This window comes from Acartia tonsa, chromosome 5 (genome assembly GCF_053477335.1).
Source record: "Acartia tonsa isolate MP-2025a chromosome 5, ASM5347733v1, whole genome shotgun sequence".
NCBI lineage: Eukaryota > Metazoa > Arthropoda > Copepoda > Calanoida > Acartiidae > Acartia > Acartia tonsa.
This window is the reverse complement of record NC_137264.1, coordinates 17,672,090-17,699,205: the sequence shown is the minus strand read 5'-3', so window position 1 is coordinate 17,699,205 and position 27,116 is coordinate 17,672,090. Positions and strand designations below refer to the sequence as shown.

Sequence of the window (27,116 nt, the reverse complement as noted above, 5' to 3'; positions counted from 1 at the left end):
GACTTATTTATGTATTTCTAAATTGGTAGGAATAATTTTCTAATTTTTTGTATTTAAAAAAAATATACAGCTAGATAGTTAGTCTATAATAGAGATTGATATATAGATACTTATACAGATAAGACAGATAAATAGATAAAAAATGACAAATATACAGATAGATACATGTACAAATGGACAGATAGATGGATAGATAGATACCTGTATTCTTTACATGGTTGAGGAGTAGTGAGTCTATGGTGTGATTGAGTATAAAGATAGATGGACAATGACATATGGACATTTAGATAGATAGAAGAATTAATAGATAGATAGATACCTGTATTCTATACATGGTTGAGGGGTAGTACGTCTATGGTGTGATTGAGTAGCTGCACACACAACCCGGGACTCGAAACCGCCAGTGTATTCACTGAAAAAATAATAATAATGTTAGACTTGCCCATAAAATTACTTTTTGAAGACCATTTATAATAAATTATAAATTTTAGATTTTTTCTACTGGTTAGTTAAGTTAAAAAAAACATGAAAAGAGCAAGAAGACATGGAACATTAGACTTAAACCGATTCTCAAAGTTCTATAAACACGCTCTTACATTTGTTAGCTAACATTAAATTTTAGCTAAATTAATTAATAGATTGTCAAATATTATTATGATATTTAGAAAGTTGGAGAGATAAATCTAATTAATAGGTAATTAAGCATACATACATATATATAGACTGTAAAAAGATAGACATATAAATAATGATATAGATAGACATAAACATGGATAGATAGAGATAAAGATAGATAGATGGCTAGACAGGTGTATATATGTATGTAATACCCACTCAACCTGAACTCAAGTACAACTATAAATAAAACAGCAAGTTCTATAATTGTTTACTATCCAAGTATAACAGTTTATTTACACCCTGAACTAGCCTGATAATGTTCGGTCATTGTAGTGTAACACATTTGTATAAACCGCGTATGTAGGTTCGTCTTAAACTTTAACGGAGCATTTCATAAGGCAATTAATTATAGTTAGACGCGGTATACCTTGGAATAATAAGGTAGCATTTTAGTCATGGATAGGACAATGGATGATATTTCTCTGTATTTGGTAGCTTGTAAATATTGGAACTTGGTAGGGAGGATACATTAGACCGTAAATTGAACTGAAACCCAAAGTTTTATAAACACACTCTCTTAATTGTTGCTTTAAAAACTTTGTGTAACTCATCTTGATTGGTTGGTACGAACTAGCTGTTCTACTTTTTCAAAAAAAAGTTTTGATACGTATAAGCAGGGCTCGGCAGCCGCGCGTTAGCCGCCTGCAAGCCTTAGGAATGTGAAAAAAATTAAAAGCAACTGGAAGTGTTTACATGGCCCAAATATTGCAATCCCTCTTCTGAAAATTTGTCAAAGCTTCAAACGGATTAAAATTTGACGCTAAGTCGCGGCTGCCGCCGTTCCTACAAAATAAAATTCATGAAACAAAAAAGAACTTAGTCATATATTGATTTTTGGTATAATACTTATTACGAATCTTTGTTTTTTAAACAAAGATTATGTGTAAAAATAAAGAAATAATTGTTTTAGCAATTTTATCATTTTTGGAATAAATTAAATCTTTTAAGAAAGAAAACCCAAAATTTTCAAATATGAGCATTGGAATAAAGAAAGTAATAATTGATTTTTATAAAATCAATCAAATAGCAAAGAAATGATTATTTGTTTACCAATTATATTTTTGTTGGGTAGCAGAATAATCTATAATACAAAGTAGAACGATGTCTGTTTGTTTGTCTGTCTGTTTGTAGCGAAGGATCTCGCTAACCGCTGAACTGATCAGGTTCTCCTTTACAGGGTAGCTTCTCATAAGTCCCGGGAAGGTCTATAACTAGTTTCTTGGGGGGTGGGACACCCCCAAACCCCCCCCCCAAAAAAAAAAATTTGTTTTAAAAAAGAAAATTAAAATAGTGGGGTCGACTAGCCTTACCCCCCAAGAATTTTTTTTTCTTTTTCTTTTAAATCTAAAATTCGAAAAATTGGTTTGATCAAACCTCTTGGGGCAAAGCCCCTAGAGGCTAGGGGCGAAGCCGCTAGTATATTATAATTTGTTAATACAGGCTATTCTTTAAAAAAATATTTATTGTAAGAGAAATACTCATGATATCGAAACTCTAAAATCAGAAGTTGGAATAGCACATTACATAGATGATTAGCTTTTAACATTGTACCTTTTTGTTCCAGAAATAATGGTTCCAATTATCAGATTAATAGGATAATAATATCATACAAAAAATTGCTGTAAAAAAAGTTAAAAACAACTTGTTTTAAATGGGCTTATGGTAGCGATTAAAAAGTTAATAGGCTTTAAAATATCGTACCTTTACAAGAATAATCATCCAAAGTTTGATAAAGAAAGGACAATTCTAACATGTCAAAATTAAACAAAAATAGCTATCCGATACGACAAAAGGACCGACTATAATTATAGAAAATCTTCGCTTTTAGAAAACACACTGTATATTTATAAAAATAAAGAAAAACTAACTAACTGATCTTTATAAAATTAAATAGTTTAATAAACAAAGAGTTTAATGGGGCGGGGTTACTTTAAAAATTATCGATTATTCTAAAGTAATTTTCCAACCTTGTATGACAGTATAGATGCAGCTAAGGTTAGCCTATAACACAGTTGTAATTCTACGGAAATTTAGAGACTTTAGAAATTACTAGAAATGGTTTTTAACACTGTTTGCTTCTGTTTATATTTTATAGGTTGCTATTTATTTAAAGCGCAGCTAAATTATAATTTTTATAGTTATTTGTACGTCCGTCCATCTATGAATATGTATAAACAGTTTCAGGCTTAAGACAATTGAGGATAAATTAATGTACATCCCCAATTATGTTTAACAAACTAACCCCTCTGCCATAGGCACTCCAAAATTTTAATTTTCAATACTTTACCCCCTCAAAATGAAAAAGCTTGAACGTCCTTGCCTCTGTAGATTAAATCATTTGACACTGCTAGACTGTAATAACCAATCAAAATTCTTTTTTAGAGAATGAGAGAATTAATATTATTAAATTATAATGTGTGTAACGAGAGATCTTGCTAACCGCTTAACCGATATGGTTCTTCTTTAAATTGTAGCTTCTCATAGGTCCTTGGAATGTTTATAACTATTTTTTGGGGAGGGTACCACCAACCCAAGAGACCTTTTGGGAGCTTAGCCGCTAGTTAAAAATATAACATAGATAGTTAGCGATAGAGAGATAGCTAGTTCTTGATATCTAAAATAGGCGTGATAATTTTAGATGGATTTTGGCAGCCTCAATCAAATAGTGGTTCCTATAGATATTTAATACTCTAGTGTAACAGTTAAAATGCAGCTTGGATTGTGGTGTTACACATTTTTAATGTAATGCCCTTTGGGACTGTCTAAAAATCTTGTTTACAAAATTACTTTAAGTTGAAATGAACCTTCTTTTAGTTTATAAAAACCCATAAACTAATAAATGTTATATCATATTAATTTAAGTTATTTTTGAATAATAATATGATAATTTTGTATAATTTCAAACCTTTGCCGTCAAGGTTCAAATTTTTGTGATGAGCCAATTTTTAAGATGTAATTAATCTATTAAAATTTTAACACTCCGTTAATAAACAAAAGACCTATTTACAATATAAAACAAGTATTACAAAGTTACACACATGGTTACATACTTATATACATACATAAAATGAACATTCCTTATAGAACACGCTGTGCATGTCAAGAAATAAAAAGAGAAAAAATTCATAAAGGGTCCAAAATTTATTAAAAAGATATTTAAAAGCATTTAGCCTTGATAATTTAGTAAGGATATTTTTTAGGGATAAATAGAGATAGATAGATAAAAAGATAGATAAGTAGATTAAACATTATTTATTGATTAGCTTTATATAGATAGATTTAATAAAAATATTATACTAGCGGCTCCGCCCCTAGAGGCCTCTAGGGGCACCTAAGAAGGAGAGAGTCGAATTTAATAACCCACTTTCTTATTTTAGATTTAAAAAAAAAAATTTTTTTTGGGGGGGGTGAACATTTTTTTAATTTTTTTTTTTTTTTGGGGGGGGGGAGGGGGTGCGCCCACTCATTCTAAATTTTAGTTAAAAATGTTTTCTTTGGGGGGGGGGATTTTTCATTTTTTTTGGGGGGGGTGTCCCACCCCCCAAGAAAATAGTTATAAACCTTCTCGGGACCTAAGAGAAGCTACCCTGTTAAGGAGAACCTGATCGGTTCAGCGGTTAGCGAGATCCTTCGGTACAGACACACAGACACACAGACACACAGATACACAGATATACAGATACACAGACACACAGACATTCTGTTACTTTAATATAAGGATAGACAAAATATTTGAAAACAAGAATGGCAATATTCATAAGTAGCAAAGCACAAAAAATCATTCAAAGAATCAGTCGTTTTTTTTGTGAATAGTTGAGAAAATCACATTTATCCCATAGCGTTACTGACTGACGGACAGACTGACAAGAGTGAATAAAAGAGTAGCTTTGCTCCTAAAAAGACTTAAATTTACAGGAATGAAATATGCATTAACATAAATACATTAGCAAGTTTATATTGAAATAGACAAATGCAGAAAGATAGATTGATTGATAGATTAAGGATAGAGTAATATATGGTTAAATTAATGAATACTTAATCCAACTTTCGAAAAAAAGAGTTAAATAATTCATCTTGATAAACATACCTATGAATAGACAAAAAAAATATGATTAAAATATTAAATTGTATGCCCCTGGATATAGTTTATACTTGTTTAATCCAATTTACTGATATGATGTTATCACCTAATCATATTTATATTTCATGCCAGGTTTAAAGTCCCTCTATAAAAAAAATATGACAGTAAAATATTAGGCTTGACTAGGCTGAAATCATGCTGTAATATTAAGAAATTCAACAACTATAAAAATCCGTGAAAGATTAGATTTTGGATCTTTTTATAATGTTATATTCACAGGGAAGTAATATAAGGGTCCTAGAGGTTAAATATATGTAAATAAGTAGATAGATAGGTGTAGAGAGATAGATGGCTAGAAAAATAAATAAAAATATAAATAAGGAAAAGTTTGTAAGATAAATAGATATATTTATATGATTTAAGTAATACACAAAAAAAGCATGGAGGACAACATCCATAAGAATCAGTGCATAAAAAACCGCTGGTGGACAAATTAAATTATAAAAAGATGTTCAATGTCATAAAGAAGAGAGAAAGAAAGAGCAAAATTATAGTATATCAAACAACCTTTATAATAGACAATAATATTTGTAATGTTTGTAGCATGACCGACAGACCGACTAGATACTCTTTAGTAAGGGGTATCTTCGCAAAAATCACCAATCGTAAATTACCGGCCCAATTAGCGTTCCGGACTGGTGGACGTACAATGTAAATTATAGAGCAGTTACTAAAAATACAAAATATTATATTTTGTCATTTGATTTTCAAATTAAAACATTAGAAAGTTTAGTCGTGTTAATATAATGGCATTAAAAACTTCAAATCATTCTTTATAAATTATCATAATTACAAAAAGAATGATTAATTTACAACAAAAAATTTCAAATCTTTCTATAAACATAAAAATTAAAAATATAAAAACTTACAACGTATCAAGGTATCATATAGAAAAATTAACATATTAATCTATCTATCTGTCTATATACCTATCTATTTATCTATATTTATATCTAACTATCTATTCAAATCACCTTTTATTAATTTCAATTTTAGTCCATTGGTTAACAATAACTATCATATTATTCGCGTATTATCAAGTATAACAATATCCATAAATAGCGAAGTTGAATAACTAAATAAAAAAGGGTCTTGAAGAAAACTATATAATATAACTATATATCTAAAGAAAAATGACATATAAAATCAATTTTTGTATAACAACAACGTATTAACTAATGATGTTTAGGGATTAAATACTTATGACGGACTACCTTTATTTAATATTTATACCAATAAGACGGATTCTTTAGTCCATACTATCCAATAGTATGACAGTTTGATTACAGCTTATACTAGCCTCGTATTTGTATGTTATAGCTGTGTCACTAAAAAGCTTTCCCATAGTTGTTATTAAATAAAATAAAATAAGGTGTTATCATAATCCAACAAAAAAAAATATCCATGTATAGCGCAGCAACAAACTTTATGTGAATAAATAAAGAGATAAGACAAAGGACGATAAAGTGAATAATATCCCCAATTATGATATACAAAATTCTTTGGATTAAAATCATTGGTGAAAAAGATTGGATACTAATAAGATTTATCCTACCAATCAAGAATTAATAAAAGTTTTTAAGTTTCTGAGCCAACGAACGAGAAAGAGTGTCCCACAAAGCTTGTTTTAATGGTTTAGAGGAACACTAAAATCAGATTTGTCTAAAAGATAAGGAGGGGAAAAGAAAAATCAATATTTATCCATCATTAATTAAATAGAAAGCTATCTATCTACGTATCAAGGTATCTAGGTACCTAGATGGCTTTGAAAATATTGAATGTATGTACTACCTACTAATTGTTTACATGTATAACTTAGTTTAATAGAAAGAAAGATAGCGAGAAAGACTTGGTAAATTATCAATTAGCTTAACAATTTTACCTACTGTTTGCATATATACCAATTTAGATACCTAGATTAGATAGATATAGATAACAATTTTTGGCTTTGTTTATACAATAGCGCTGCGTATTGACATATATTGCCAATAAATCGATTAATTTCTAAATATTTAGGCATATTAAAATTTCATTTAACATTACATACATAAAATTAATCAATATAGAGAAATCAATTCCTATCCAGGGAGGGAAGGGATATTGGATTGTTGATTATACAGGTTACCAAAGTTTAAAGAAAATGTTCACTTATTCCTTGGTTTTTTCAATATCTGATTGGCTAAATAGAAGGATTGATTTAATTTATCATTATTGGAGATTTACATAAATTTATAGTGCATAGTCTTACCCCTTAAGATCCCTGTAGCAACTCGAAAAGCTATTCCTATAGTTCTAAACCTTTCATAGTATGACAGAATAATTACAACCTGATTACAAGAATGATACGTTAACAAACTATTTCCTCTATAGCACTTTAAAACCTGAATAATAAATAAAAAATTTATTATTAATTTCAATTTGTTTATATTCGGATGTAATATACTAAGGAAAGGTCAATAAGAGATTAATTTTACCTTCATCTAAATATACAGGGATAGAGATATTGCTCCCTGAGAAAAGCTATCTTCTCAGAATTTTCGCCATTCAATGAGATCGATTTTGTTCATTATGGGTGAAGCTTTTTGAAACCATAAGGCATTAACTTGAATCATTAGCTCTTTAATATTTTACTAGCGGCTGTGCCCCTAGCATCTAGGGGCTCTATATTCGAAGGAATATCGAAGGGTAGAAAAATAGCCTAAAACCATACCTACCCAGACTTCTTAAAAAAATAAAATAGCCTTAAACCATCCAGAGATCTAAAAGTAGTTTCACTGTAAATGAGGACCATATCGGTTCAGCGGGTAGCGAGATCCTTCGCTACAGACAAAGAATGCTTACTACTTTATATATTAGGATATAGGATTACAAACTAGCGACTGGGGGAGGGGGTTCATTTTATTCTAGGGGCTATTTTTCTTGGTAGGGTGGTGGTACCCTAGTCCAAAATAGTTATAATCTTTCCCAGAACCTGCGGGGAGTTAGATTATAAAGGAGACCCTTATCGGTAAAGCGGTTAGAGAGATCTTTTGGTACATAAATCATCTTTTGCTGACCTATCCCTTTCTATCCTAATCTAGTACTCTTTCGTGGAATATATTTAACTGAGATTGGTCTAGAACATACTGGTCTATTACATAACTTTCTCTATTATGTCAATTCGGTTTCTTAGATTTAGTTTAAGGATTGTACAGATTTAAATATTTAGAGAACAAATAATGAAAAATTGAAATAATGTAAAGCCACCCTTCCCTCCTCATGCAAAGCCTCAATAGGAATATTAATTCATTCTCTATTGTCCAATCCATATCGAACTAGAATTGATAAACATAGAATCTGTACAAAAGTCGTAAATATTTTTTGTCGGTCGTCAAATTTGGACAAGCGATTAACATAATATCAATAAGCTAACGTTCGTAGGAAACTACCAAAACGAAAATATTTCTGTTAAAATTATTGAAGCTTTATAATGTCTTGGTGCGGTTTTAAGCTATTTTCCTAATATCACCCACGCTCCCTTAGAGGCTAGACGAGGTAAAACAATTAGTTTTAATTATAACTATTTGATCTCTCTATAAAGACATTTAAACTATTTATTAATATTTGCGTAAACATTTAAACACTTTATCTCATAAGACTAAATACTGTTTGAGATTACAAGAACTATTAACATGTATTAAACAATGGCTATCCATAAATCTAGCTATAAAAATAAATATTGATTTAATATAGTATTCATCCATCAATCTATTATCTTTTGAACTATTTATTAATCTATCACAAATCTATCTACCTATCATTCTCTATAGCTACTCATATATGTCCTTCACTATATTTATTGACTAGCGGCTTCGCCCCTAGCCTCTAGTTTATTTTTTTTTTTGGGGGGGGGGGTTAGGGGTGCCCCACCCTCAAAGAAAATAATTATAAACCTTCCTGGGACTTATGAGAAGCTACCCTGTAAAGGAGAACCCGATCGGTTCAGCGGTTAGCGAGATCCTTCGCTACAAACAAATAGACAAGACAAACAAACAGACAGACAAACAAACAGACATCGTTCTACTTTGTATTATAGATAATATATCTATTAATTTATCCTTATGTCTTTCTATCTATCTTTTTTAAACTGCTTATTTATCTATCTATCTATCGCTTTATCTATAAATAATATTCTCATACTTAGGCCACTCTAAAAACGATTAGCACCACTTCTTAAAGTGTTTTTATGATTCAACTAATAATTAGAATCTTAGAACGGTTCCTACTGCTTCAATTTAAGATGCGCGACATTAATAATTAGAGTAGAGGGAATACATTGGCCCAAAACAGGCACAACGCATTACCATGCACAGTTAAGACTTCCAGACAAAGTTCGTGCAATCAAAGGGTTGGTTGTCTTCTTTTGGGTATTTGCGCGAGACACTTACTTTCTTGTATATTGATGGAATTTTAGAATATTATTTAGACCATTATTATATTATTCATTGTTTTATTGACAAATGCTAAACTTTGATGTGCCTCTAATTAAAATTCTATTTTCAAAAAATGTCGGTCTAAGTAAATATTTTTTGCTGAAATGGATGATTTTTTTCACCAAAAATTATAATGATGTGTAATTTCATAAGGAACTTGCATTAGAAAATAATTTAGATAATTTTTAATAATTTTTCCATGCCATTATGGTAAAATGCTTCACCCCAAGCCGCAAAGTCTATAAAGTGTAAAAAATGATCCCTCTTGCCAATGAGCATAAAGTCAAACCATATTTTTAGGGAACTTTAGGTAAAAGAAAATTAAAGATATATTAAATTACATCCTCAAAAATGATCTACACAATTACCTTCTTTGTAGATTAAAAATTGTAAATTAAGTTAAAAGTTTTGTAACTGATATTTTTACCAACTATTTATTAAAAGTACCCAAATTTTAAGCCAGCGAATGAGAGCTTAAGTTTATAAAGCTTTAGGTATTCGATATCAATTTTACAATATTGTATGTCATTTTATTTGCTTTAAAGCTTTCAATTACATCATACTTCTTTGCTTCGCCACTTATGGATGTTGTACTCCTTATTTAAAAAAAAATCGATAATGGTCGCCTAAATCAATATTTTGTTGTTGTTATCGAGAATTTTGAAATCATTGTACTGTGGGAACCAAACTTATAATGCCATGACTCATAATATTAAAAATTTATGTAACAAAGTCAATTATGTCTATAAGTAGCGCAGCAACAACAAGTTAACCATTTGTAAATAGAGTAGAATACAACAGTTAAGTATTAAGTACAACTCCTCTGCAATTGTTAAGATGAATGTAGTACTTCGCATCACTTCGAATGAATAATTCCTGCTCAGGAGAATATTTCATTAACCTATGACAAAATGTCTCTTATTAAAAAATCTTCTAATTCAATCCTATACTATTAAGTACTAAGGTGTATGTGTGTGTATGTCTACTAAGTTATCGTTCCAAAGTTTCAAGGCAAATCCCCCAAAGGCCACAAGTGGAAATATCTTCTATTAACCTCTCCATTCAGCTTTCAAGCGACGCCAATAGTTTTGTATTTAAAGGGGAATAAAAAGTCATGTTTTATGACTTCAAAATCGATATAATTGTTATGTGCGTGTTATTTTTATTTTAGTAGCGCAGCTACTCTAAAAATATCTTAGTCTTATGAAGTGTTGGTTAAAATTTTAATTACTAAAGACAATCCTAATGTCTACAGTAAATATGTTTTTGTCCGATATTGTTAACCACTGAATCAATAGAATTCTCCATTTTCTACCTACCCCTTCCAATACAGAGTTACTAAATCATTAAGTAGTAATCGTTATGTCTGCTACGCTAATTGTGGAAAGAAACTTCCTATTTTTATAATATCCCAGTTTCATTCACCCTTATGTTTATTACAAATGATAATTGCACAAAAATTCCCCTATAACACGCAGTCATATGGAGGGGGGGGGGGGCGGGGGGGGGAGAAGAGATATTGAACAATTTTATTTTAAAAACGACGTTATGTTTGAATAAAATCAAAATGTTTGTAACGAAATGTAAGTCATTGCCTTTAGTTATACATAGGGTAAAGAATTAAAGGATTGTGTACTAATTAGATGAAATATTAATTATACTTGATTGTCCAATCCCTATGTTCCTGCTTTATTTATGTACATATGAACCCCTATCTTTTTTTTACACTTCCGGTTATGGGAAGGATAGGTGTTGTGAAAAAAAATTCATTTTAAAAACGTAGCTTTTCTACATGTTTCCATCTGTCCATAATGAAAAGCTCTGTTAATTTTATGATGTAAGAACAATCCTATCGATTTAAAACCTTGCATACAAAATCAAATGAAAACTAAGAACAATTTGTGGTTACCTAGATCTATTTTGAACAATATGAATATGAAAATATCATATTAAGTAAAATTATTAAAATAGTGATTCATATAATGATCAGGCAAAATCTTACTAGCAAAACCTGAGCATCATTTATAGAAAAAACTATTTATTTGATTGTTTTTTGTTTTTGTTTACAAAAATTGTCCCATTTTGTGATTTCCGGCCGGTGTTTTTGGGAAAATAAGACTATGATATAATCAAATACAACCATGTAAGTACCATAGCCGTTTCTATAGTTGTAAATATTATAGAATAACAATATAACCAAAGTTTTTATAGCTTCATATTCTATTGTTAATCAACTGTAATTTATAGTCTTTAGGAATTGTAAAAATAATTAATTCTATTTTATTGAAAAGGGGTAAAAAATAACAATTAGGGCAACCTTTCAACCGTAAAACGACCCCTAAAATAATGATATGTATTAGTTTATAAAAACAAGGACAGTAGTTTAAGTCAGATAATGTTAATAAATCACTAAAAATGGCAATTTTAATTTTCGATTTTATAAATCGTCAATATCAGAGTTTAGTTTCTTAAAATGAATAAAAATAAGGGGGTTGGTTGGTTTTTATTTTTTTAGCTTCAGTTCAGGTTAGGTTAGGTTAAATAGGTGACAGGGTACCCCATAGGATTGTGATACTGAAGGTTAGAGCCTGTAGGGTAATGACCATTCCCTTATTATTAAAAATAAGGGGGGGGGGTTCAATGCTCGCAAGGCACTTAAAGAGAAAACCCCTACTTTTGTACTATTTGTATTAGTCATCATCAAACAATACTTGAAAATCAAAAGGGCTTTCCCAAACTATTGATTTCAAATAGTAAATTCTGTTTCTATAGTTGTTACTAACCCAGTATGTGACTGTATATTTACAGTCCAGCCTAGCTGTATACTGCTGCTGTTACTGATGGACTACATTTACATAAGAATATGTTTGATTGTCATGCTTTCTGATTTTTATACGTACATATGAAGTAATCGATTAAAAATTGCTTTTTAATATGATCTATATATGATTATTAGCGAAGGCGCCCCTAGCCACTAGAGGCCTAATTATTAGGTGAAGTGGTGCAAATAACAAGCTTCTACTGAAAGTACAATTTAACCACCAAACAAAGAAGATAAAGTATAGAATAGAATCCAGGTAGAAGATTCTGCCTGGCTAGCCTGAAATAAAATTGGAACTTTTGAAAGCCCTAAATGGCTACAAGGCTTGTAGTAAAATCACATGATTTCAGATATTATCGAGAAATGATATGAAAAATAAATGCCTTTTTTAATAGTATACTAAAAGCCATACAGCCAATCGTCCAGTTATATTTGTCCTATTCACAATGGATTAAAACCTTATAGTATGAGCAAAACTTTAAACAAAAATTCATTTCAACATGAATTTAATAAAAAAATGACTTTAAAAATATTTGGTTAAGAAATAATGATCACGGCATTTGTATTAGGGTTGCGCGTGAATTTGTTTACAAAAATCCTTAGCAGCTGATTTTTAATTCTTTCAAAGTCTGAGAGAAAAAGATGTTTATATCCAATTATATATTTTTAAGTATTTTAATTTCAATTATTATCATAAATTATTTTATTAATTGTTGAGTTATACGCAAGTTACGTTTACATTTCGTAATCGAGTGATTACGCATGTTGCGTCATAAAGTACATTGACAGTGGTGAAATGTAAACAATATTAGATAAACATAAATTTAATTTCTATGCAGTAGAGACATAAAGTTAGAGGAAAAATCTAATATTTTTCAATATATTTTCATTAAAAAGATTATTTCAGTTTTGTCCCAACTTGACATGTGTACTATTCAAGTTTCATATTATGTTTTTATTGCGCAAGCGCAACTTTTCTTCAATATTCCCTAAAATATTTGATGTTTTCATTTCTATTCCTCCTTATTCTATGCCACCAAACCGAAAATTATTATAGAATTATAAAATCAACTAAGTAATAAATTTTTTTTTACAAAATGGAATGTTTACTGTTTTTAACGACTTCTTCAAAACTTTAATATGATCAAAAACTATATTATTGAAGTTCTTGGATTCATAAAGCTGTTGACTTCAGAAAAGTTGATTTTTAAAGGATTTTAAAGTAGTATACCTAAAAAAGAAATAAAACATTAATTATTTGATAATAACTAGTTCGAATCGGTAAAAACAACTGAATATTTACGTAGTTATCACAGTGGGATCTTTTGAAAAAAATTGGGACATCCAAAAAATTTAAAATCAACTTTTATCTATCCTAGGAATTAATAATGGCTGTAAGTAGACAGCTAGAAAAGAAATTTTTAAAAAATATTCATTTTTGGCGGATTTATGCCATTTTTAAAAAAGGTAGTGAAAAATTTCTTTTCAGTTTTGATGATTTTCCAGATTTTTTTACACAATTTTTTCAAAGCATCAAAAAATACATTTATGTTCATCTTATGAAAATAATTTTTGATTGAGGTACTTTTCAGATACCTGTACCAATGTCTAATTAAAGAAAAATTTAAAAAAAATATTTTTTTGGTGGTGTAAATTGACATTTTGTGAGAAAATTTCACCAAAAATATTAAGATTTTTAACCCCAAAAAATCAGTTTTCTCCATTTTACACAAAAACGGACAAGAGGCCCCGGGTTTTGCAATAATAATATCAATATACAACATGTATTGTGTATTAAACAGTTTTCACAACCTGGGGCCTCTTGTCCGTTTTTGAGTAATTGAGCATTTTACATTGCATGGTTTGAACAATTTCGTTCTTGTTAATTTCAAATTTTCCCTCGTTAGAGGGGGAAGGAGTCATTTTAGAGCCCAAAGTCATCTCTGCAATGTTTTCAAACTTTTTGAGGCGGATCTTTCTTTACTTCTGCATTATTTGCCTCCGGCCAACCGTTACGCCGTTATTTGCCGCCGTTGGCGTGATTTTTAACGATTTTTGCCGTTCTCGCGGTTTTAATGGACATTTAAGGGTTAAAGGAGTTGTTAAATAAAAATGACTTATAAATACTTTTATTTTAGCAATTAAATTTGCTAAATTTCATGTGTTCTAAAAAAATTTGTATTTCTAACTGGTTTTGGTCCAGCAGAAATTCAAATTTGCGAATTAATTATAATATTGCAAAAACATTATATACGCATCAGAGAGAGAGAAAGAAATATACGTTTGAGAGAGAATATAATATTAGTAACTATGTTTATATTCTTATAAAAACTTTAAATGACAATAGCTAGACTTAGAATAAAGGTATTAACACAAAATCAAAAGTGTTTTGAAAATTATGTTATTGTTGTTTATATCTGTAAAAAAAAACATTTGAAAACATGCCTTATAAGTGTCCTATTTTACTTATACTGGACCTACCTAAAAATGCCGGGACTCGAACTGGGTGAACCTGACGCTATATTCATGTTCACAAACATTGTTTGCATTGAAGAAATATTTACATAGACGTTGATTTTGTTAAAATATTCCTATCCTAACTAAAATTATGAAGTTTTATAGATTTTTTAAAAATAGGGTAGCTTCGCTCCTCCAAAACAGCAAGACGTACATACCAAATGCACATTAGAAGTTAACAGGAGCAAAATTTATGTTATTTTTGAGTTAAAGCAAAAGAAATTACATCATTTCGTCCAATACAAGCTTTTTTATTGATGTTTACTTTTGTCTACCCTTAATGTCCCGTTTTTTGGCAAAAGATCCCACTGTGGTTATATGGTTAACTGTACACGAACTTATATTTTTCATATTTATTCTTAATGCCTTTTTAAGAGCCTTTAAGCTTTTAAAAGAAATGCCGAAATATTTCTTTAAAAATTGAAATTCCAATAAGATATTTCAAATATCTTAAAACCTTTTATTTTATGGAATTCGATACGTCATAAAGCATTTTATATATATATATATATTTATTTTAAGTTAGAATTTTATATTAAATTAAATCAGGTATATTCAATTTGTTAATTGGTCATATAAGGAAAAAACATTTTTACAAAAGTTATAGTCGCGCAACTTCATTTTAACTAGGTTGTGACTTCAGAAGTTCAGACAATTGGAGAGGAAGGGGACATCAAACTGCAAAATAAACTGGTAAACTTAGTTTTATCATCTAATTATTTGGCTTTAAAACTCTGGCTACTTTTTAAAAATATTGTTTGTTTGGTTTAGCAGTGTTCAAACAATAATTTAATCTACGTATAGGGTAAAATACATCAATTTATCAATTGAAAAACTTTCCTATTATTTCCTTTTTTACTTTTCTTATTTATGAATTATTCCTGAATTAAAGTTTACTGTTTTATATACTTTTGGACATAATTGTCCTTGTTATATAAACCTCCCCCTGAACCTAAAAATAAGCCCCTACTATTATGAATAAACGGTGGGAAAAAAGGGGGATTATTTTGAAAAGCGGATCAATAAAAAAAGACAATAATAAAACTTATATAATAGGTAGGATACAGGGAGAGGACAATTGGTAAAAGCTTAATCCCCCCCCCCCCCCGGCCCACACCCCATATTTGTGAATTTAGCCTTAATTAACGTAGTTATTGGGAGAATGAGAGAAGTGTAGATTAATTTAGCCACAAATGTCCCGTTTTAAAATTTGATAATCATATTCCCTTAAAACTATAAAAATCCTTTAATATTTCGGTCAAAAACAAAGCAACTTACCACCACTAATAGAATTACCCTAGAAAGTTGAAACCCAGGTAGGCTGGGGTAAGTTTATCCTACTAAAGTAGAGTTTTTACATTAGTTTAATTAATTTTCCATTAACCTTCCCATCAAAAACATAATTTAATCAAAAAAATTTTTGGAAGTTGATGTTTTAAGTTTTTATATTTATGTTAAAAATTATCAAAAATCTAGTGATAATCCCTTTCTAAAACAAGTATAAACAAAGTAACTTAATATTACAAACACACAACAAGGATAATAATAAAGGAAGAGGTACATTTAAGATTAATCAAATAATTTTTAGATCCATGTATCCATATTTCAATTAATTAGTTACACTAGTATTATTGTTGACATCCTTGTTTTGTGATGAGAATAAGATCTTAGAAACTTAGACTTTAATATTTTTATCATAAAAATCTAATTTAAAATAATTCAAGGGAGGCGAATGGAATATTTTTGAAAGAGGGGTTAGAGAAATTGATGTAGAATATTCGTGGAAATTATTGCTGGAGAAAAATTGTCTTCAATTTAGATTGCAATTTCCCCTCGCTTTTATTAGTCGGGCAATATATCCAGTAGGAAGGGAGGGGATGGGTTAAAGGAGGTAGATGGGGGAGATCGTTATATAAGCCCGCTACAGAGTTCACTTAATTATAGAACATGAAAATCTGGTGTAAGATCCAAGTAATAATATATCCAATGTTATAGAACAAAAATAAACAGAAAATTATGCTTGAGAAATATTAAGACAAAAAAAGACTAGTTTCAAATAACAGAATCAGCTTTTTAATAATTGAGTAACAAAGTAAAAGGGAAGTAATCTTACAGAAATGCCATGCATCTAAAAAATGAAGACATATTGCCTTGAAAATTAATTTAAAAAGACTGTTTTTTACTCCTTTATTATAGATCATAGAACAGTACAGTATAAAGGTAGTCCATAGGTAAATATACTGTCACAGTGAGGCAGTGATAAGCTTTAGAAGCAAAGTTCCTGTGTAAATGTCTTGTGTGCGTACGAATGTTTTTTCTTGGAATTAATCTTATTCGGTATCTATCTATTTATTGTATACAATCAAATTATCATTTATCTATTCGATCAATCTAGTCTCTTTGGCTATACATATTTATCTACTTTTATTTATATGCTAATCAATCTATCAATGCATGCATCCAAATATCTATCTATCAATCGGTCAGTATGCCTGTATTGTATATTTAACTATATAACTTAAACTAAAAATGTTCAAAATGTGTATTTTTATTTCATGTTTTGTATATCTCTATCTTTTAAGAGTCTATCTATCTATCTTCGACGACAATAAATTAATTAGATTCCTGTGTTTCGTAATATTTCCTAGAAAATTAGGACAAAACAAATAGCAGAAACAAACGTAATATAACAGGGTGGACAAAGATTCATTTTTATTATTCAAAAGGGAGAAGGAGTCATGAAAATAGGCTTAAACCATCGTGGGACCTACTAATTAAAAACAAACCAATCAAAATTCAATAAAAGTACCCGAAGAACTAAACCTACGTGAGAGAACGTTTTTTATCAAACTTTGGGAACCAGTGTGATATTTTTCTTTCATTTTGACCTTAGACTTTTGCAATTTTCATACTGAAATTTGGACATTTTTTTTAGATTTCATTTCATAGGGTAATTTAAGAAAATTGGATTTTTTAAAGAACAAAATTCATTTTTTGAATGAATGAAATTTACCAGTAAAGCTTTTCATTCGATTTAGTGAATTTGTTTACATGACAAAATTTCCAAATAGTAAAAGCCTATAGCCTAAAAATTTAACTAAAAGAGCGCATGTAAGGGAATGAGAGAGATAGAAAGAGAGAAAGAAAGAGATAAATAGAAAGAGAGAGAGAGAAAAAGAGAAAGAGAGAGAGAGAGAGAGAGAGAGAGAGAGAGAGAGAGAGAGAGAGAGAGAGAGAGAGAGAGAGAGAGAGAGAGAGAGAGAAAGGGAAAGAGAATTGGGAGGCGCTGCAGGGTTCTTTACTATCCTTTTACTTAACCTTCTTTATCTAAAATAAGCATTACAATAAAGGTATTTATATTTAGTGGTCCAAATGCAATATGTGGTGAAACTGCAAATATTACAAATGTATTTCAAAATAATGAATTTTTAATGTTAACAATTTTGGTAAAAATTACAGACTTTCTAAGCCAATTTTTAAAAATCTAGGGACAGTGGCCTTAAAAATACTTATTAGCCAAAGTCAAAAGCCTATCAAACAATAATAATCGCAAGGTTATGTCATACCGAAGGAAAAGTAAAGCAACAATAACAAGATAACAATATTTTTGTTTGCAGACACACAATGAAAACCTGGAATAGGGAAAAAATAACCCCCCCCCCCCCAAAAAAAAAAAAAAAAAAAAACAACAACATGGTGTTTGAAATTTCAAAAATTCAGCCAATTTGTCAAAACTAAGAGGTTATTAACAAATAAGCGAAGGACTAAATAAAACTCCCCCCCCCTCCCCCACCACCTTATCATATCCCCTTGTTTGTGACCATAGCTATTTCCTAAGTTTATCTTTAATAAGTCCTTTTTTGTGGAATTGTATTAGCAAACGGGCATACACCATCAGGCGTCCAAAATAAAGTTTCGATTTATACACAAAAATAAATTTTAAGTTTTTATTATTGAATCAAAACTGCAGTCTTTGTCTGCCTTGTTCTACAATATAAAAATTTGGTCCTTGAACTGAACAACTAAGGACCTAAAATACTTATTAGTATTGTGACCAAAGGGTTCTCGTTCAATGTAGCAAAATAATATTATGATAGATAGCAACTTTTAAAAGTAAGGTTTTTTTTTCTGAACTCAATTATTTATATATCTTTCTTCGAATTTTTAACTGTTCAATTCATTTGTCTAGTTTTTTATCTATCTATGTACCCGTTAGGTTATCTATCTATCTAATTTCTATTCCATCTACTTTTCTTAATCAATCTATCAGTCTGTGTATTTAAAAATCGATCAAACCATCTGTCATATATAATATATTTGCTGTGGCTAATTAGTGCAAAAATTAGCTGCTATGTATGAACCCTGTATACATACGTATTTAGGCCAATTTGCTTTTGGCGAAAAAATTTGAGGTAAATAATCGTATATTATTTTCTTAGTTAAATCTAAAAGAAATCATAGGCCGATATTTTTTTAAAAAGCAAAGCTTCTCTAAACTCGCGTCATTTTAGCAACTTAATATTAATCCTATTTTAGACACTAGATTGGGGAGAATAGCTTGGCCTATTAACTGGTTATTAACTCAAGCAGAGACAAGACTTTCAGACAAAGGTTATGCAATTAAAGGGTTGGTTGTATATGCTGATTTTGGACCAATAACTTTTCTTGTGAACCAAACACATATTCCGTAATCTATTTAAATGTCTAGGGTCGACTATATGACACAAATAAAAGTGTTTATGGCAGAGTTATGACTTGTCACAATTCTAATCAAATTATTATGTGTGTCGACCAAAATGTATTGATTAAAAGTTCCCTTAGCTGACAAATTATCGACATGACGTTATTTTCATGGCTTTTTGACTGATAATTATACTGGTGCCTAACGTTTTAAAACACGTTTTCTCATTTTTTAGCGTACAAATTTTAAGGGACTTAAATTAAATTGGAATTGGTCAATTGAATTGACGGTGACCAAACTTTTCCACCAATACATGTCATCAACAGAAAGAGTAATTTTTGTTTATAAAAGTTGGAGGAGAATTTAACATCAATTTATAGCTCCTTGTCTTATCCCTTAAGATCACTGAGCTGGAAAAATGCCGCGCTGTGATTGGCTGAAATTTGGCGCGCCCCGATCTGGTTCACAACTAAAATGATTTAAAGATCCAGCTCAGTGATATTGGTAAAAATGACGATAAATTTTGAATCAGTGATGTCACATAGAATATTAAAATCTTTTTGAATGACGACTAACTTCAGATTTTAAACATTACTTTTTAAAATCCATCAAAGATAGGAGGAAAGTCTTGAAATAATGTTGCAAGTTGCAATTCAATTTTAAAATCTGATAAAATATACATTTTAAAAGAGCGTAGCTACTTTCTAACTCAGTTTTTGTGTTTTCAAGATATTTTACATGACCTTTACTATTCATAAAGTAATATGAACTAAAGGAGTTCTCCATTTAACTGACATTAGTCTCGGAATGGTTTTAGGCTAATTTATTTTTCAATATAAGCTTTCTGCTGGTTTTAAGCCCCTACCTATTTAGCATTTTTTTTTTACGAATGCAACGTACCCCATAGTGATAAAACTGATTTTTCTCTCGATAATATTAATCAAATTGTAGAAGTAATCATAACTGACATACTAACGATTAACATTCCTTAGTTAAAATTATAGCTACGACTTTTTTCACATTATCCTCCTTGTTTTATTTTAATCTAAATGTCATTTAGGAATTAATTTTTCTTGCAATTAAATTTCAGTTTTATTAGGACAGGTATGGGTTTGCCGTAAAATAAATCAGTTTTTACATAAACTATTAAACATCGACTAAACTTAGCATTTGGGCTCTCACTTAAATTCAGGTTGGAGGGAGGCGCCAAAGAAGGCCATCTTTAGACTTAAATAATAATAATAAAAACATTAAACCATTCTGAGGACTATGTTCAGCCTCCAAAAAATGGGTTCATTATCGAGATCTTAATGGAGAAATAAATAACAAGTTTGTCATCAGAATTTAGTCGGAGATATGCAGCCAGTTTTAAAGCCATGTAATTGATAAATATAAACCCTTAAAATTAAACTTAGACATTATCATATTTTTTCTTTACAGGTAAAACTCGATTAAATGTGTTAATCACATTATCGCCTTATTTATGTTATTAAAATAACAGCATAAATAATAAGAGAGGCCTTGAAATACTTCTATTTTTGATTTTCAGAATACTTTTACATAAATCCAGAAATCAAAATGAATAAAAATATTAAAAGGAAAGAATCATTTTAATTAAAACTGATCTATTAAGATAAGTAATAATCTTTTTTAAGACTGGACAGGCAACACTTTAAGGATACAATCATTTGATTTCAACATTTAATTTCAGTTTGACATTAAAGAGATCTTATTTCACATTTTTACGCTATATATGTATTTTATAAGATGTTGCGCCCCATAGCCTCTGGAGATTCCTAAGGTAGTGGGTAAGGGTGAAAAATGGACTTGAACTATCCCTACTTTAAATTTAGAAATAAATTAAAACCATCCCGGGAGCTAGGTTAAGTTTCCCGAAATAAAACTGAATCGGTTCAATGGTTAAAGCGATATCGTAATTCAAAAACCTTACTACTTAAATAGAGGACTTGTACGGTATTATATGAAGATTTATTAACAATACCTGCCAAGTCAAATTTATTGAAAATATTATCCTTACCTGAATAAAAGAAAAATAATTAGTTCACCTTTTTAATTATCTATTCCAAGAATCTATCTATCCAGCAATTTAATACATTTATGTATTTAGCTCAGTAGGTATCTATCTATTTATCTTAGAACTCATCTATTCTTCTCTCTATCTGTTTATATATCTATTAATTCATCTATTCATTTATCTATTCATCCAACCATTTATCTAACCTAAATTAACCTTCTATGTATGTATCTATATATCACTATATCTATTGCTTTAAGCTTGGTCGTTATTTGAGATATTAGTCCTTATTTTTTAACACTACACTGTCCTATGAACAAATAAGGCTGGGTTTTAGACATTTATTAACAGTATTATGACACTACATTATGAGGTTCTCTCACGGTGTAAATATACTGTTAGACTAGGGTATTTAATAACTATAGAAACTATACATTGCCTATTCTCGTGTACAAGAAAAATAAATCAAAAATATGGTAATAGGCATTATTTTTCAAATTTAGAAACTAAGAATGGATAGATAGATTAAAAAAATAAGGATACAGATAGATAGATAGCAACGTCCAATGGAAAAATAATAAAGAGGAAGACGCCTAAATAGAAATTTAAAAGATAGCAAGCTAGACAGATAGATAGAGATAGCAAGATATTTATGTGGAAAAAATAAAAATACTTATAGCAAGCTAAAAAGATAGATAGAGAATGAAAGATAGATATTTAGGTAGAAAATAAAACACTAAATAAACATAAGAAGAAATATAGAAAACTGTGTGTAAAGGATAAAAAAATAGCTAGATAAGTAGCTAGCCATTTATAAAACTAAAGATATCTAAATAATAAGATAGAGACAAGACATATAGATAGATAGCTAGATAGAAAGTTAGCCAGTGTTTAAATTAAAAAGTCTAAATGGTTGTTATTTTTCAAACTATAAACATCCCAGTATGAAGCTATTTTTAGAGATGCACACATTTCAAAATATTAAAATTAAATATCAATAAATCCTTCTATAAAAGAGTTGGAATGTCTGTTTGTCAGACTTTTTGTATAAAAAAACATCGCTATAAGCTAGTAGCTTTATTTCTCTTTTACATTGAAGCTTCTTCTAGGTTTCGGATAGGTTTTGTTAGTGCTTGAGAAACATTTCAAGAGAAAAAGTCCCTGTAAAAATGACCCAAAATTTTTGTACATATCGGACATATTTTTTCATTTTATCCTCATCTTATTTTACAACAGCCTGTTGTACTGACTGTATTTTTATTCATCTGCAATAAAGAAATATCCAGAGAAAATAAACCAACTTCTTTTCATTTGGTTTTGGGGGTGATTTTATGAAAGGCTAATGGAGTAGCTGCTAGAATATTTAAATATCAATATTATTTTATTGTAAGAACGATTATAATAGATAAACATAAGATTTCCTAAACACATTATTGACAGCAGTATTACATCATAATATCAGCCCAGCCTTTATAGTAATTATACTGTGAAATGGGGAGAAAAAAGGCTATAGGAACCTTCCCTGAAAAGACGATGCAAATAATAGTTTTCTATTCAGATCAGTCGACCTTCAAAATCTTTTATTAGCAGCGGATAAAGGAACATATATAATATATGTATATGTAATTTTTAGGTGGTAAATTAGCGGAAAGGTTCCAACTAGGGTTTTTGTAATATAAGGGGGGGGGGAGGCGGATTGAAAAATAGCCTAAAACCATCCCTAAACTTATAGGAATAATAGTATTGGACATTCTGCTTTGATATAACAACTACATATTAACATTAAAATCAATATAAACTATTGCTATAACTTATAACATAATTTTGCATTTAAAAAATTTTTTATGCTATACATTTATTTTTTGTAATAAATATTCAATAAAGAATATACAAACTTCCTGTAATAAAAAGCAGATCCTATAAATGATTACCACTCAAAAATTACAGCAAAATTACAGCCCGAGATAGCCAAAAACTTTACCGTCATAATACTGTAGTAAAAAATTTAAGGAATCTAAAAAAATTTGAAATGAATTTTATTTGACTGGAAAGAAATGTATTAACCCATATTTTTTTTTCTTTCTATCCATTGTTTGCCCTGTTATACTAGTTCTTTTTCAACCTGCGGAACACTGCATCATACTCAAGACGTTAAAAAGTAAACCTACTAATGATATGTCCAAAGCGTAAAATAAGTAAAAGAATGTCGAACAGGGGTTTATAATTACTAGACAAGGGTAGGACTTTCCAGATAAAGCTCGTGCAATCAAAGGGTTGATTGTGTGCTGGATGTTACTTTATCAAACATCCTATGGTAGGAGTCAGAGTTTTGTATCTCCTTACAAGCAGATGATACTATAGGGTTTAGTGGATGATGTATTGAAATAGAAGGAGAACCCCGTCCCAACGAGGTAATTTATCATCCAAAAATGCTCAACTTTGTAAGATGTAAAGACAGACAAAAGGCTTAATGGAATAGCTGCACTCCAAGAAAAATGATTTTGTACAAATGTTAATTAACACAAACATTGACATTTTTTTCATTGTCACTTTTCCATGGATAAAAGGTATATTTGAGATAAGTAAATTTGAATAAAGGAAGTTAAAAAAGCGGTAAGATTCTCATAAAAAAGAAAATAGATAATTGCACATTCTTTTATGTTAAATAGTAAGATTTTTGAGTTTGTCAATTAAGCTCTTGCTAATTTCTCAACTGAATGAGTTTTCTTGTAGGAAAGCTTCACAAAGGAGCTGAAATTCAAAGTCTTTGGAAGTTTTAGACTTTTTTTCTGCATACCTTCTCATCTTAAATTCCGAGCTCCTAGATGCCAGAATGAAGTATAGAATATAAACAAAATGAAAAAAAGATTGTAGAAGAAAAATTTAATATCTTATGTTAAGACAGTATATCCTTTGTTTAGAAGTAAAAACATGATAAAACATTTGTTCTTTATTAATTTCTTTAGTTATTTACTATATTGGTGTAACATAAGGATTGTCACCTATCTAACTCTAATATTATTCTGTTATTTTACTGTCATTAAGTGACTTTAGAAACCAACCTTTCAACAAAACATGAGAGACATTGAAAATTAATAAAAGTGTGTTACTATTGTTTGTTATAGATAGATATCTTTATAAACAGATAGGTAGATATATAAAATATGGAAAAAATTTAAGATTAAAACTAGTAGGTATAAATTTTATGATTTTTATTTTGATATTTGTGGAAAAATTCACAATGGCTGAAAACCGGTTTAAATCCAGCGGACATTAATCATTTTCGAATACTTACTAAAAAAGGATTATAAAGTTTCTAATAGATAGATTTATCAACTTTATCCTATACCTCGTAGATCGACAAAAAAAGAATATGTCGCAAAATTGCTAAATTTAATATTGAGTTCGCCATTGAAAATATAGTTATACCGATTCACACATTCCTAAATAACGATTAGAGCTACAGACGGATAGACAATCTTAGATGTAGATAAGTTTCGCTTTAAATAACAATCAATGCATTTTTTGAACCATAAAAATATATAATTGAAAAAAAAGATAAAAAGACCCCCTACTGTTATTTAAAAACAATTTCTATTGATTTTTAAAAAAATGTAGAAATTTTTTTATTATTTTCTGAAATCATAATTTAACAAGAACAATGTTGTTCATAAGCAGCGTTGTAATAACAGAAATTTTTTTTTACACTGTGATATAAGATATAAAAGATAATAACTTTTTTGATAAATATTATAGTGTTACTATGCTTTCTTTATTGTACCTTACTCTTATATGAATTATCGTGCAAATATTTCTCTCGTCTGGACGGCCCTACGTACAGACGGACGTACTGACCCTAATTTTTAAAAAAAGAACCTTAAATCAACTGTATTGCATTATTAGTAACTAGCGACTGCGCCCCTATCAAATAGGAGCTCTATATTCGAAAGGATATAGAAGGACATAAGAATAGCCTAAAACAATACCCAGGCTTTTTATAAAAAATAAAATAGCCTAAAACCATTTCAGGGCCTATACAAAGCTTCCCTCTAAAGGAGAACCATATCGGTTCAGTGGTTAGCGAGATCCTTCGCAACAGAAAAAAAGCTTAGACAAAGCTTAGTACTTTATATAACAGGATGTCAAAAATTTATAACAAAAAAATTTATCTTATTACCTAAAGAGTAATTGGGGATGTTTTGTATATAACTTTATCGTCCATTGTCTTATCCCTGTATCACCAAAATATGCTCTAAAATAGTTGTTATGAAAAATGTTGACTACTTAAAAATTACAAAAGTGGACATTCAGTTTGAAATACTAATGAAGTTTGAAAGTAGAGTTTCATACAAAATTTTTAAAACAGGGTTTTTGAAAAAGGCATTATAAAAACTTAATTTCAAGAACAAATATTTGTTATTTCTTATTTATTACTACTAAATGATTGCACTTAAGGTATAAAAGCAAGATTATCTATTGATACTAAAACTGAAAAACAGTTTAACGTTCTTTTTTACTGGATAAGACAAAATATCACATTAGTATTTAAACCCCCTTTACAACAGATTCAGTCAATCTATGTAACATGTATATGCTTCTGTTTTTATGAAGAGAAAATTCTTGAATTTATGTTTAGTGTAAGCTACAAAAAGTGTTTTTGCATTCTCGCAAATGCAAATTTTTTAGTAGTGAATGCATTTATATGTCACTGGTGAAAATAAAATTTTCTCTGCTGCTATTACAGATTGTTGTCCAAAAACTTATTATTGTTATTCGTCAGCCTGATCCTTAAATGCGTTTTTAGATCCAAATTATATAATTTTCTCAGCTGTCAATAAAGATAGATATCTTAAATTCGAGAGACTGCGTGGATAACTTGATTACTTATCTTTTCTTTGCTATCTGTTTTTCAAATCTTCACTTGAAATGAATATTTTTATCCATCTATCCAACAAGATTTCCAGTGTGGCTTCGAAACCGATTAATATCCGGTGGATAAGAACCTGCTTTCAGCCACACTAAAAAAATCATGTATCTTATCGTATGACATAATATTTACTACGTATATAAAAATGTAGAATCATTATATGTATTAAAACCAGTTTTAATCTTATAGTTGTACATTTTTATATCCGCGGAAAGCTGTTTATAATACGATGCGACAAATAACTATTTTAGTTATATGAAGAACACCTATATAAACTTAGTCTAAAACATTCATACTACTACGAGTCGATTCCTAAAGACCATATGTGACATTATTATGACACCACAGTATAAAACAAGCCCAGACTGTAACAATGCTACAACTATAGAGGAAGTAAACGACTATAGAAACACCCGTAAGGCTATAACACAGAAAGTACAAAAAAATGATTTTAGAAAATTTATTTAGAAAGATTAAAAACGTTAAAAGTAAAAAATTTACTTCGATATTTACAAAAATCTGTCGGTAGCATAAGATCTCTTAAATCGCCAGACAGTTGTAGTTTAATGCTATTTTCCCTGGAAAGCAGTCTATGCAGCGATCTAAAGGGATAAGACGAAGGCCGATAAATCAATTTATGCCAATTTCCGCCAAATTACCCCTTCTGTAGATTACAATCGTTTGAATGAACCAAACTTTTAAAATTCAATAAAATTTCCCAAAGTTGTTAAGCCAACAAATAAAAAAAAAACGTTATTATAAGACTTTGGGGACTAGTGAAACAAACAGCCCATTGCCCCCTTCCATTCTGCAGTCTATGCCTAAATCTGTGCGGCTTTTAAAA

The 27,116-nt window shown here is 29.6% G+C and overlaps 1 protein-coding gene across 1 annotated transcript in view; it reads right to left on the bottom strand.

Annotated features, from left to right (window-relative positions):
- Window positions 1–27,116, bottom strand: part of LOC145320039 (uncharacterized) — a 171,030-nt gene that overhangs the window by 58,753 nt on the left and 85,161 nt on the right. Inside the window, exon 3 of the mRNA XM_080162478.1 lies at window positions 320–412. Coding sequence (XP_080018604.1) covers window positions 320–412 — 93 coding nt within the window. The remainder of the gene's footprint in view (window positions 1–319; window positions 413–27,116) is intronic.